Genomic DNA, 12,950 nt, shown 5'->3' on the forward strand with positions numbered 1-12,950 from the left:
GAGAGAGAGAGAGAGAGAGAGATTGTGTCTGTCTACCACTCAATATATAATCTATATGGTGAGCAGCAATCTATTATTTTTATAATATTGTCATTGGTCTTTTATCTGTGTTGTAATCCTATACAGTGAGCAGGCATAACTGAACAGTGTATGCTCCCATGACTGGCCTGAAAAGGCTACCTCAAAACGGCACAAACAGTGCAGCAACTGCTGCGTCATGTGCCAACAGCCACATATAAGCCAGTGCAGTGGATCCTTGGTCACACTAATGTTTTTCTGACTATGGAAAACTTCAGTTAGACTGTGCCTCAATGTAACCTCTGATTTGTGTATTTGTACATGGCCACATCATTCAGTGTGTCTGTATCTCCCCCCCCCCCCCCCCTCTTTTTTTTTTTTTTTTTTTTTTTTTTTTTTTTTTTTTTTTTTTTTTTTTTTTTACAATGGCTGCATGTTACCCAATGTTATGAGCATATGGCCTGCTCATGTTGAACAAAGTGATAAGGGCATACTGGGAGAGGAACATGCGGCCGCTGTTGTGATGCTGATTGCTGTTGCTGATTAGCATGGTGCTGCCCCACGTGATGTGGAGAATGTGCTTGCAAAGCCGCTATGTCATCTTCCCCAATGAGCTAACGATGGCAGCTGAAGTGGGGAAGCAACATTGGCTACTTCACACTAAGCTTCTACCGAGTTCCTGCTTCCTTAGAAACTTCAAAAGACTGGGAAATGTTCAAAACCTCTATGAGGGGGGGATTTACACATTGTGCAGTGTGTTATGAACTTCTCTATCAGGGTCCAAGCAGATTATACCATCACAAACCTTTGAAACAGCATAGGAGTCCCAGTGAACTTCAGTAACAAACTAGCACCAACAGCTAAACCTTTTAAAGTTTCACTGCCCAAGCTATGTACAACTGTTACGGGCGCTTCTGACAACAGTAGAACTCAACACGAGCATCCATAACATGTGTAATTCTGCTATGATAATTAGGGAGCAATTGATACATTTCATAAGAAGAGAGACTGGCAGGTTCCTCCAGAGGAGCTAGCTGACACAAAAGATGATGAACATGAGGAGAAACCCATAACTGAAAGAAAGTCATGTTGGGGTCAGTGACATTGAAGGCTTGGAAATGTTGCTACAGACATTTTTTTGTATGTGTCTCACTCTTCCACATTATCAGCATATGGAGGAAATGGTGGAGACTGCATCAATGGCAGTGAACACTGACACATCCATGAAGCTGCCAATTTATTTAGTGCTACGGACAGAGCCTGCTGCCAGTTAGTGAGAGCTCACTGATGTTCAACAGGAGGCCAAAGAATTTTTCCACTGCAACAACACAAAGAAGCACCAAGTAAGGAGAGCAATAATGTGAAAACCATACACTTTGCACCAAAGCTTTTCAAAGTACAATAGTTTTTTGAGTAAGAACCATTTATTTGTGGCGAAAATTTCTACCAATTAAGCAATAGTTAAACCTTCTTTAGAGAGGTTTTCCAGTTAAAATTGCCAATAGCAGCAATGAGGCAATAAAACCTTGTTAGAAGGGACATAATATTCAAAATGATGTCCATTCTCACATCAAGTGTTCCTTTCTACTGAGTTACTGTAGGTTCAAAATTTATGTACAAAACTCCAATAACAGTAAAGCAAAACATAAATTATGACAAGACTCGTTATGCCAATAATGATACACAAAGTGCAGTAACAATGGTAAAAAAAGTTGAAACAGAATAAAAATTAAATTGGGTGGATGCTTTTATGGTTGACTGTGCCAAAAGTCCAAGTACAAGACTAAATCATTAATATACTAAAATTTCTGACTATCTCATAATAATAGGCAGTGACTTCACTCTGAAGGCCAGTGACAGGAAGAAATATGTATTCAATGATGGGAAAACAGACTTCAAAATAAATGTCAAAAAACTTCTGAAGTGCACTACTACAACTGCACAAAGCTTCTCCTGGAGGTAGCCCATTATAAAATTCAGGTAGCAGAAAGAAAGGTATGATGGTTACAAAGCAGCCTTGGCAGGATTGATTAATGTCATAGGAATAACTGTCAACAGAAATTGAGAAGCTTTTATTTATGAACAGGACAAAAGTGATGTCAGGCCACTTGGATACTCAGCTATAAGTGTTAGACACTTTGAAAAGTACTGTAGAATAATTTTGTGTTTGTCTATCCCAGTATTAATAAAAATATGCTGACAGGGATACCAAGGTCCACTGGGATTGAACAACTACAGAAGGAAGTTCCTGTCACAGGAGGAGATGCAGCCCAGATTCAAAAGTTGTCACAGCACAACAGAAAAAAAAAAAAAAAAAAAAATTTCAAAGGAAACGCCAAGTCAAGAAGAGCAACAGAAAAAGTTTCTAGTTAAAGTGAGAGCATAATTATATCTGAAGGCCTACTGACAAAAATTCATTAAAATTTATTCATTGTCCCTAAGAATGGGTTTGACAAAAGCAGATGGATTTTGTGCCTTACAAGCATTTTTAGAATTATTATATAACACAATTTTCACAGTTTTCATTCCTGCTTGCTTCTTCTTCTTCTTCAAAAAATAGCAAAACCTCTACAGCAGTCACAATGGCGGTGTGAGAGTAGCCAATGGAGAATTGTGCAGGAAAATATGACATGACTTCTGAGTATTCTGGCACAGTTTCTGTATTATATTGTACATATCTAGACAGTGTGAGCAAAATGCAACATCGTGAAGAATTTGGTACATATATTTTTACTATAATGTAGACAAACTTATCTTTAAACTGCTGTGTAAGGACAGGCATATTCTACGTCAATACAAATGCTTTAGTCTACTACATCCTTAATAATATGTTCTACATCAGTGACACAATAAGTTTCACACTCTCTCTTTAATTCATTTTCATGTCACATCTTAGAAGTAATAATACACTGACTGAAAATAGAAGTGAGGCACTCATAAGAGATGGTTGAATAGCAATGTAACTTTGTTCATATTCACACATCGGTGAGCATGTAAGTAATTTACAGTTTGCAATTCTCTGTGACAGAATGGCCACCAGAATGCATGAGTGCATCAGTGTTGCTCCTGCTTAGCATTGTTACTAGGCCTGGTAAGGCACACAAGAGGTCTGAACAGTATCATGTGATGAGCAAACACTGAAAAGGACACAGAGATGATGGGTATTAGTGTAAGACAGCATTTTAAACAGCTAACAGAGTTTGAAAGGAGCTCATTGTTGATCTCCATTGGCTGGATTGTGGAATTGTGCAATATCAAGATTTCTGTAGCATTCAGATGTGACAGTGGCCTGATGGTGGACTGTAATGTGATGTGAGGTAAAGTGTACTAGTTGTCAAGATTCTGGTCATTCACATCTGACCACCACAAGAGGGTATCACTACATCGTGGACCAAGCACATCATAACCACTTCACACATGTGACTGCCATCTGAGAACAAGTAGTGGGCTCCTTGCAACATTCTGCAGCATCCCACACCATTGGTCAAAGACTAGCAGCTGCTGGACTAGGTACTTCTTGTCTCATGCATAGGATTCCATTAACACTCCAACACAGATGGTTGTGTTTGGAGTGGTGCAGTAACTGGGAAGCATGGACTGCTGATGACTCATGGTTATGAACTACCACAGATGATCATCAAGTATGGTGGTGACCAGTGTAGAGGTTTGATGGTTGCAATGTTTTGCATGACACAGCAGTGTTAATCCTGGCATCACTATGTGTAGAACCATTGGGTTGACTTCAGGTCAGAGCTGATAGAGATTGAAGGAATTCACTGATGGTACAATAGTACATCATAGACTTACTGCATTCTCCTGTATTAACTCTCATGTGACAATATTTTGGCCCATTTTTCAACAAGACAATGCTCACTTACACATGGCACATATCTCAATGAATTGTCAATGTGATGCTGAGGTAATCCTGTGGCCATTAAGATCCCCCAAATCTGTCCACAACAGAACATGTGTGAGAGCAGGATGCAACTTCATCCCAGTCCCAGTATCCACCATATCAAGGAACAGTTACAACAGTTGTGAGCTATCTTGGCTCAGGACAGGATACATTAGCTTTATGATGCGCTTCCCAACCAATCAGTGCATACATCCACGACAGAGTGGGTGCAATGTTATACTGATAAGTGGGCTCATACTGCCAAGTTCTTTGTTAAATTTGTCTTGATACTGTAAACACTGCATCTGTGTTTGGTAAAAAATACTGGAGGAATATTACATTCTTATTTTATCGGGCTAATCTAATACCTTAATCTTGGTGTATGTGCTCTTTATTTACTGATTATAAATATGAATACAAATGCTGCTGACAGTACCCATTTTCTATCATTGACTCTGTGTCATAAGTAAAAATGAGTGGACAGTTCGCTCAGCAACAAAAACACCATAAAAACTGGGACAGCAGATAGTCTGATTCATGACAGTATAGTTATAATAAATCAATTAATAATTGCAACATATATTATTAGGTATAGCTGGCATTTCAAAAGAGTAGCAGCAATATTTCTGGCTTCCTTCTTAACTGAACTTTGAACCCTGGGCACTGTAAAAGACAATTAGATTCCTGTAAACAGCTGGAAAATCATCACTACAGCATTCACAAATACATAAAGTAAAGACAAGACCATCAAATTACACACTGACAAAGTGACAGATGACATACCTGAAGAATTGGTGGGTGTAACACAGGAGCATGCTCTGAGGAGGCAATAGGTTTCGTGCTATTTAGTCCTGGTCTTGCTTTTTGATTTTCAAGTGAATTAGCATTCAGACGTAGTTTCAGTTGACTATATGCTTCAGTAAACCTCACTTCTTTAGCCAAAGGTCCTTCCTCTGCTTCATTCATCTGAAAATCAACACATGTTAAATATATTATTCATTCTCATCATCACAGATTTTTCTGAGTTCAGATGTCAGTATTTTACATGGCCACCAAGGAGCAAAGAAACAGGTATGGGCTAAATGACAAATCCTGCTTAGCTGTTAACATTTTCGTCATATATGGAAAAAGAAGACTATCTACAGGAACCATCAATAATGAGAAACAGTTGTGCAACATGGGAACAACTTTGTAATTGAATAATAATAATAATTATTATTTTATTTATTTTATTTATAATAATAATAATAATTAGATTGGCTGTTTCATTCATTTTTAAGAAGTAGCTTAATAGATATCTAACTTTTATAGGGAATAGCTAATATTTTTGCAATTTTTTTAGTTGATCCCATAATAAAAGAAAAGCTCTTCATATTGATTGATGAGTATTATTTTAACTTTTTAAAGGATTACTGGCCACTTTTAAATACCCTATAGAGAAGTTTAGATGTTGGTAAGTTGTTGATTTCATTATGAGGGTGGTTTGCTAAGTCTGGTTAATTTCCAGGAAAGACTAGAACATTTTTGTTGTGCCTTCAAGGTTGGTAAGCTTGATTATTCCATGGACTGTGTACAGATGTACAGTGTACAGTTCATTGTTGACAGCCATCTGAATTGGTCAGTGTGTTGATTACAATTGAAAATGGAGAAAACCGAGTTATGTGCTGTTATTAAACATTTTCATTTGAAGGGTTACACTGCTGCACAAATCAAATGAAATTGGATGAATTTCACATGGACTCTGCACCATCACAGAGAACCACTGAGTTTTGGATTATCAAACTTAAACCTGGTTGGACACGTACTGAAGATGAAGTGTGTTCCATGTGTCCAATTGAGATCACCGCAAAGGAAACCATTGACAAAATCCATGATACAGTAATGCAAGAACACTGAAGAAAAATTCAAGATACTGTTGAGACAATAGGTATCTCAGCTGAGTAAGTGCATAATATCCTGCATGGAGAATTGGCTATGAAGAAACTGTGCATGAAATGGGTGCTGTGACTGCTCACAGCTAACCAAGAGCGCATTCGGCACAACATTTCAACACATTCTCTGGCAATGTCTAATCACAATCCACAAGACTTTTTGTGCCGATTTGTGACTGTTGATGAAACCTGAATGCATCACTACACACCAAAAGTCAAAAAGGCAGTCAAAACAATGGACAAGGATTGATGAAAGTGCACTGAAGAAAGCAAAGACAATTTTGTCAACAGGTAAGGTGACAAAATTACAAAGGTTGGTGAAAGTGCAAGAAGAAAGCAAAGACAATTTTGTCAACAGGTAAGGTGATTGCCAGTGATTTTCAGGATTCCCAAGAAATAATCCCAAAAGATTACTTGGAGAAAGGCAGAACCAGAACTAGATCCTGTTATGCTTCATTGTTGGATCTTTTGAAATTTATGTTGGCAGCAAAACAGACCAAGGTTAGTACACACAAAAGTGTTCTTTAACCAGGATAATGCACCATCCCAAACATCAGTGATAAGAATGGTTCAGTGTCACCCATGGGTGAATGGATGATGCTGGTGGGTTCACATATCTCCATGTGGAAGGTGAACATAGGTACTGGCTAAATGGCTGCCCCTTATGCCTTAGTTAGACATATGAGATGTTACCCACTGCTGATACACCAACAGAGCCAGCATGGCGTGTCTTATTTTTTAGCCTGCAGCCGATTTTCCTGTATAGTCCAAACAAGAATAGAAGGCTTATATGTTTGTCACTGGAATCTCCAATGGTAGGTATGTAATGTAGCCCATCAGGGAAATTGCACACCAGCTGGGAAGGAATATGAGTATGCACTCAATACATTTGACAGGAAGCTTCACTTTATATATGGAAGATGGCCTGTCAGCAGCTATGGATCAGACTGGGTTCAGCAGGTTGCAAATCATAGCTCTTGTTGGCACAAATGTCAACTGGCACCTGGATTTTAAGGCTATCCTCAGTTCCTTTACACAGCTGGTTGAGATGATGAAGACAACTCACCATGCATGTGAGACTGAAACAGTTCATGCTACCAGGTATAGAATGTAAGCCATCCCCCCACCTTCCCCTGTAAGTCAGGCGTGCACTACACAGAGGAATTGGCTACCCCAGTAACAGAATACTTGATAAGGTATCTGTAGGACTATGCAGAGTATGCAAAAGAATGTGTTTGTTTTGTAATGGCAGTTTATTGTACATCCCTGGAGCAATGAATTGGTCCCAAACAACTGCAAGAAAGTTTAGGTTATTGTCACTTTCAATAATAGTCATCAGACTGATGCACATAATTTTAGATTGTAAATAAAACCATCTAGATCTCTTATCTCTCTAGATCTGTTTCTCTCTTAACAATGACGGGATATTCACCCTGTTTCTTGCATTTCAGAAAATGTTCTGGTTGTTGGTAGGTTGATGTTTCAGTTAGAAGGGTGGTTTACAAAGGATTTGCATAGATCTGGGGTCCATTATATTTGCTTATAATGTTTTCAGAATCTAAAATGTGAACAACTTCTCAAGTGCCTTTTCCTCTCCTCTCATGACTTAAAAAAAAAAAAAAAAAAAAAAAAAAAAAAAAAAAAAAAAAAAAAAAAAAAAAAAAAACATTCTAATGAAATGTATTACTGTTAATATAGTGGGTGGCTATGATTAAACTTTCCCTATTTAATATGTTATAGCACAGAAACTAATTAATGTACGAGTACCAAACTTTGTAACATTAATGTCAAAGACATGGGAAAGAGAAATAATGCAGAAGCAATTCGATTGAAACACTTTTAACATGATGCTTTGGTACATCATACCATTACATACCTGTACCATTACTGCTACAAAAGGGGCACAATATGGCATCCATTAGTGTCCAGAAGTCAGAAAGTGCAGTGCAGAATGAAGAATGTCCTCTCTTGATATGCTGCACTTCAGATCAGCACATGTGAATATTCTCCTTGTAAACCCTGTCCTTCAGGTAACCCCACAAGCAGAAATCACAGGGAGTGACAAAGCATTTAGAAATGATTGGCTGATAATGCAATCATTTCCAAGTGTGTTTCGAAGAAGCATGTGAACTTCACAAGCGATGTCCAGTGGGCCCACATCTTGCATGAAAACTGTTGAGTTCAATGTGTCTCTCTGCTGCAGGGCGGGTGTGACATGCTGGCAAAGCATATCGCAGTAACACTGGCCAGTCACACTGCACATCTTTGGTCCTTGAGCGCCAGCCTGTTTGAAAGAGAATGAGCCAACGATAAACGTAGCTGGGAGCAACACCATATGGTGACACGTACACTGTACAGAGGAACGTCATGCTGAGTGACTGGAGGTAAAGATCTCCACAATTGGGAATTCTGTGTGTTCACCTGACCCGTCACAGAATAATGAGCATCGTCTGTCCATAGGATCGTCCAGGACCAGCCCTTGTCAACTTCAATCCTTACGAGAAAGTGGAGAGCGAAGTCAACATATCGTAGTGCATCCTGTGGTGCAAGCTGCTGTACGATATCAATCTTGTATGGATGCCATTTGAAAATGACTTGAAGCACTTTCCACACAGTGGACCACGAGATGTTCAACTGCCATGACACAGCATGCGCACTACCTGATGATTGGGAATTGTGGACAGCAGTTGGCTGCCACAGCAACAGTGATTTCATCAACCACCTGTGATGCAACCGATTGTCAATCTCTTCCCAGAGCGATGCCCAGTTCTCCAGTCGATTCGAACTTCTTCATCATGATCCACACAGTAGCTGGAGAAAGAGGATCCTTCTGAAATCCTTTCACCAGATGTATTCTCAAAGGGCAGCTGCATCATTACTGTTATTTTGATAATAGAGCTTCATCTATAATGCCCTGCTCGTTTTGTTCAAGCTGAAGTCGATAATACAACAAGTGCATCGCGACTGATCAGGTGTGTGAGACTACGAATCACGATGACTGATCATAGCATCTGGTGGCCATAGTTGTAACTGGGCAGTGGCACTGTGGCACATCAAAATCATGCACCCCATACTCAGGACATACTGCTACCAAGTTTGGTACTCATATGGTAATTAGTTTCCATGTTATAATGTGTAAAATAGGAAAAGTTTAATTATAGCCACCTGGTATTTACATTCTCCTTTAATTTACTCTGAAGGGCTACTCACTGGAGCAGTCTGATGGTTGGATGTTTCTTTTTTTTTCTTTTTCTTTTTTTTTCCAAGCAGTAACACCCAACACATTGGGAGTGTTTTTAGTTTGTGACAACAGAACCACTTGAAGACTTTCACAGCTGGTTGTCTTATCTGCTCGTGAATCTGCTGGGTTACTTGCTCATGGTCCATGAAACATTTCATCCAGGGGAAGAGAAACTGTCTTCTCCCATCATTGTTTTTCATCCTTTTATTAAAAATGTACCTGATTAGGAATGTACGGTTTTACAGAAACATAACATCAGACCAGTTTTTAAACCATCAAAGGAAGTATGTCAGGCTCTCATATCTGTAAAGGATAAATGCCCTCCAGTGTCTGTGTGTGAACATGCACTATCTGATCAAAAGTATCTGTGCCCATTATGTAATGCAGTATTAACTACTAGATGTTACAAGGAGCAGATCCACCAGTATAAAATGAGGTAGGGGAAAATGGAGTTTTGTGTTGTCATTAGAGAAGCATTAACAGCATAACTGGTCAGTCAGGAGAGCTCAGTGACTTTCAATGTGGACTAAGCACTGTATGTCACCTGAGTAACAATTCCCTCAATGACATTTCAAGCCTTCTAAAGCTGCTCAAGTCAACTGTTGGTGACATAATTGTGAACTGAAAATGCTAAGGATCACTCACTGTTAACCAAGACCAGGCAGATCTTATGTACTGACAGTTGGGTATTACAGATGGTGGTTGTCAAAAATCACAAGAAATCAGAAGAAAGTATGGGGTACAATGATTGAGCACCTCCTCATAAGCCACGCATTTCTGTTGTAAGACTTTGGTGATGTAAAAAGTGGTGCCACTGGACAGTGAATGACTAGAAACAATAGATTTGGAGTTATAAATCATGCTACATCCTGCAGCAATCTGATGGAAGGGTTTGAGTTTGACGAAGACCTGGAGAATGTTACCTGCCATATTTTTAGTGCCCACAGTGAAGTACTAAGATGATGTAATGGCATGGGAGTGTTTTTCGTGGATGGGGTGTAGTCCCTTTTTTTGTTTTTAGAAAAATTCTAAATGTGGATGGACATGAACACATTTTACAGCACGGTGTACTGTGTACAGCAGAGAAACAATTCAGAATGATGACTGATTGTATCAATAAGTTAATGAACCCTGTCATAAAACAGAATTTGTGTGGCAATGGTTTGTGGGCAAGAAAATTACTTAAAAGGGCTGGCATGCCCAGTGTCCCAACCTGAATCCAATGGAACGCCTTGGTGATGAGTTACAATGTCAGCTTCACTCCTGACCCCAGCATCCAGCATTAGTATCTTCTCTGGCTGTGGCTCTTGAGGAAGAACAGGTGTTATTCCTCCTCAAACATTCATGTGCATCATTGGAAGTGTCCCCAGGAGAGATCATGCCATCATAAAAGTGAAGGGTGAGCACACTTCGTATTAATGACCACTATTCTGTAATCAGAGACTTTTTATCAGATAGTGTATAACATTCCATGTATGCGTGTAAGGCCTACTTTGGAGCAACAAAGAGAAGCTTGGAAACGTGTCTGATGGAATACAGAAAAGTCTTTTTTAACTAGGGAAAGTAGAAAAATCAGCTGTAGCAGAGCATGCTCTTCAGTCAGGAAACCAATATTATATCTACAGTATCTATTGTGCATGGATACATAGAAAGGTCATTGAAATATATAAACAAAGTGACAGTTTAAACAGGAAGAAGAAGCAGCAAAACTTAATGACATATGGGCAATAGCTCAACAGAATTGATAATATGTTTTGTCTTCAGCAGATGACAGTTCAACATCTTAATTTTATCTTTGACAAGGATTATCTTGCCAGTTAGTTCCCACACAAAGCTTGGACTGAATAAGTTGACTCAGGCAGAGCTCCATAAATCTGTGCAAGCTTAATATTATGAGGTTTGGCAAGTACTCCAGAGGTTATCTCAAAAGAATTGTTTCACTTCAATTACAATCTGCTCACTGACACACAGCACAGGTGGATATTGAGGGTCTTTTATAAATATTTGTTCCATCCTTGGGATATACACAGCTAACCAGATATCCCTGCTCTTGGTCACATAGGTGGTGTGTGAAACATGTCCAGGGCTTACTATTGTAGTGGCATGGTAGTACTGAGTGATCCCCAGCTTCAGAACCCCATATTTCCCTGCCCCATGCTCAGTCACCAATGACTGAGCTCCCTGAGCTGCTCATTTGGCACCATCCAAGACGTATGTGTAGCTTACAGAATACTATGTACACACCATTTATCAGTGAGGTAAGTTACTGTCACCAAAACCTTTATTTAATTTCTCTAATGTTACTCAGAAAAACTGCAGAGAATGTCAGTCTTAATGGTCAGACAGGGATTTAAATACTGCTCCTTTTTAATATGAGTCCAGTGCCTTCTTTGAATAGTTTCAAATAACTTCTGTGAAGAATTGTATCAGACATACAGAAATACATTTGCATAACTGAGCTTATGCCCTGAAAGAGAGCTAAAATTTTGTGTTATTCTCCCACTGGTGACAGTGAAAACATGAGACCAAATGATATTAATTTAGTGAAGTTACTTTCCTCCCTGACATGGGCAAAATTCTTTTTTTGGTGAAGAACTACATTCATATGTGCATTTTTTTGAGAAATAATATCAAACTAATAGAGAAGACACAAATTTACATGAGTTCTTCCTACGTAACATCTGGAGACAGAGATTATTCTCTAAAAGTTAATTTAATTAACAAAAAACATAGTAGTGGACAGTTATGGTATTGTTGTTTATGCATAAACTATAATTAAAGTACACTCATAAATGTGGCCTAGATTTACTGAATAAAGTTTAAAGTTAACTAGGCAATGGAAAGGCTTGTATGCAAATTCATTCACATTCCATTATCATTTTTCGGTACAGCACTGCTTTCTAATGCACTAAACATTTCCTCAAAATAAGACGCTTAACATTTAAATTCCATTATTGTTTCCCTTTCTCTTTTCCTATCCAAGTGTATCATACATGATGCATGATTCTGAAAACTTTATTTCACCATCTATGTTGTTTTATTAATATTATGAAAAGAATAGATTGCTATTCACCATGTAGTGGAGATGTTCAGTTGCAGACATACACAACAAAAATACTGCTAAACAAGTGAGCTTTCGGCCAAGAGGCCTCTTTCAAAAGTAAACAAACACACACACACACACACACACATTCACACAAGCACAGCTCAAATGACCACTGTCCCTGGTCAATGTCTCTGGGCTCAGTGGATAGAGTGAGGGAGATGGTGTGTGTGTGTGTGTGTGTGTGTGTGTGTGTGTGTGTGTGTGTGTGTGTGTGTGTGTGTATACCAGTCTTTTTGTTGTGCCTGTCTGCGACTCAACATCTCCACTATATGGGAAATAGCAATCTATTCTTTTCATTATGTTGTCATTAGTCCCTCCTGAATTTCCCATTGTTTCCTTCAGAAATTCCTCCTCAGTTATATTTTGAACTACAATGACGCTAACAAAGTCAACATTTTGAAATTTTTACACTTTCAGTGAGTTCTGATGCAGCATGACAATAAAAAGTCACGTAGGGCATATGATTACAGTTCAGTAAAAATCATTTTTCACTTTCCATTCCTCTAAGCACAAAACACCAAATTTAACACAGAATCTGCAGATTTTAGTACACATTCACATTTAATATGTTACCTTTATAACGAGTTTGGCCTTCTCGAGGTCGCCTCTCGATAAACACTGAATTGCAAGACTTGCGTGTGATGAGAGCATGACATTGATGAAACCAAAAGGCGACAGAACACGCCCTGATTTTCGTTTCTTATTACTTTTGGGTAAAAAGCACACTGCAGATTGACTTGGAGAAGTTTCACCTGGATT

The 12,950-nt window shown here is 38.7% G+C and overlaps 1 protein-coding gene across 3 annotated transcripts in view; it reads right to left on the minus strand.

Moving 5' to 3' along the window:
- The window catches only part of LOC126298189 (zinc finger FYVE domain-containing protein 26), a 381,844-nt gene that overhangs the window by 260,022 nt on the left and 108,872 nt on the right, over positions 1 to 12,950 (minus strand). For all 3 annotated transcript variants that reach the window (XM_049989496.1, XM_049989498.1, XM_049989497.1), the window contains 2 exons: positions 12,765 to 12,943; positions 4,697 to 4,879 (listed from right to left, as the gene is read on the minus strand). In XM_049989496.1, the coding sequence (XP_049845453.1) occupies positions 4,697 to 4,879; positions 12,765 to 12,943 (362 nt within the window). The remainder of the gene's footprint in view (positions 1 to 4,696; positions 4,880 to 12,764; positions 12,944 to 12,950) is intronic.

This window comes from Schistocerca gregaria, chromosome X (assembly GCF_023897955.1).
Source record: "Schistocerca gregaria isolate iqSchGreg1 chromosome X, iqSchGreg1.2, whole genome shotgun sequence".
Classification (NCBI taxonomy): domain Eukaryota; kingdom Metazoa; phylum Arthropoda; class Insecta; order Orthoptera; family Acrididae; genus Schistocerca; species Schistocerca gregaria.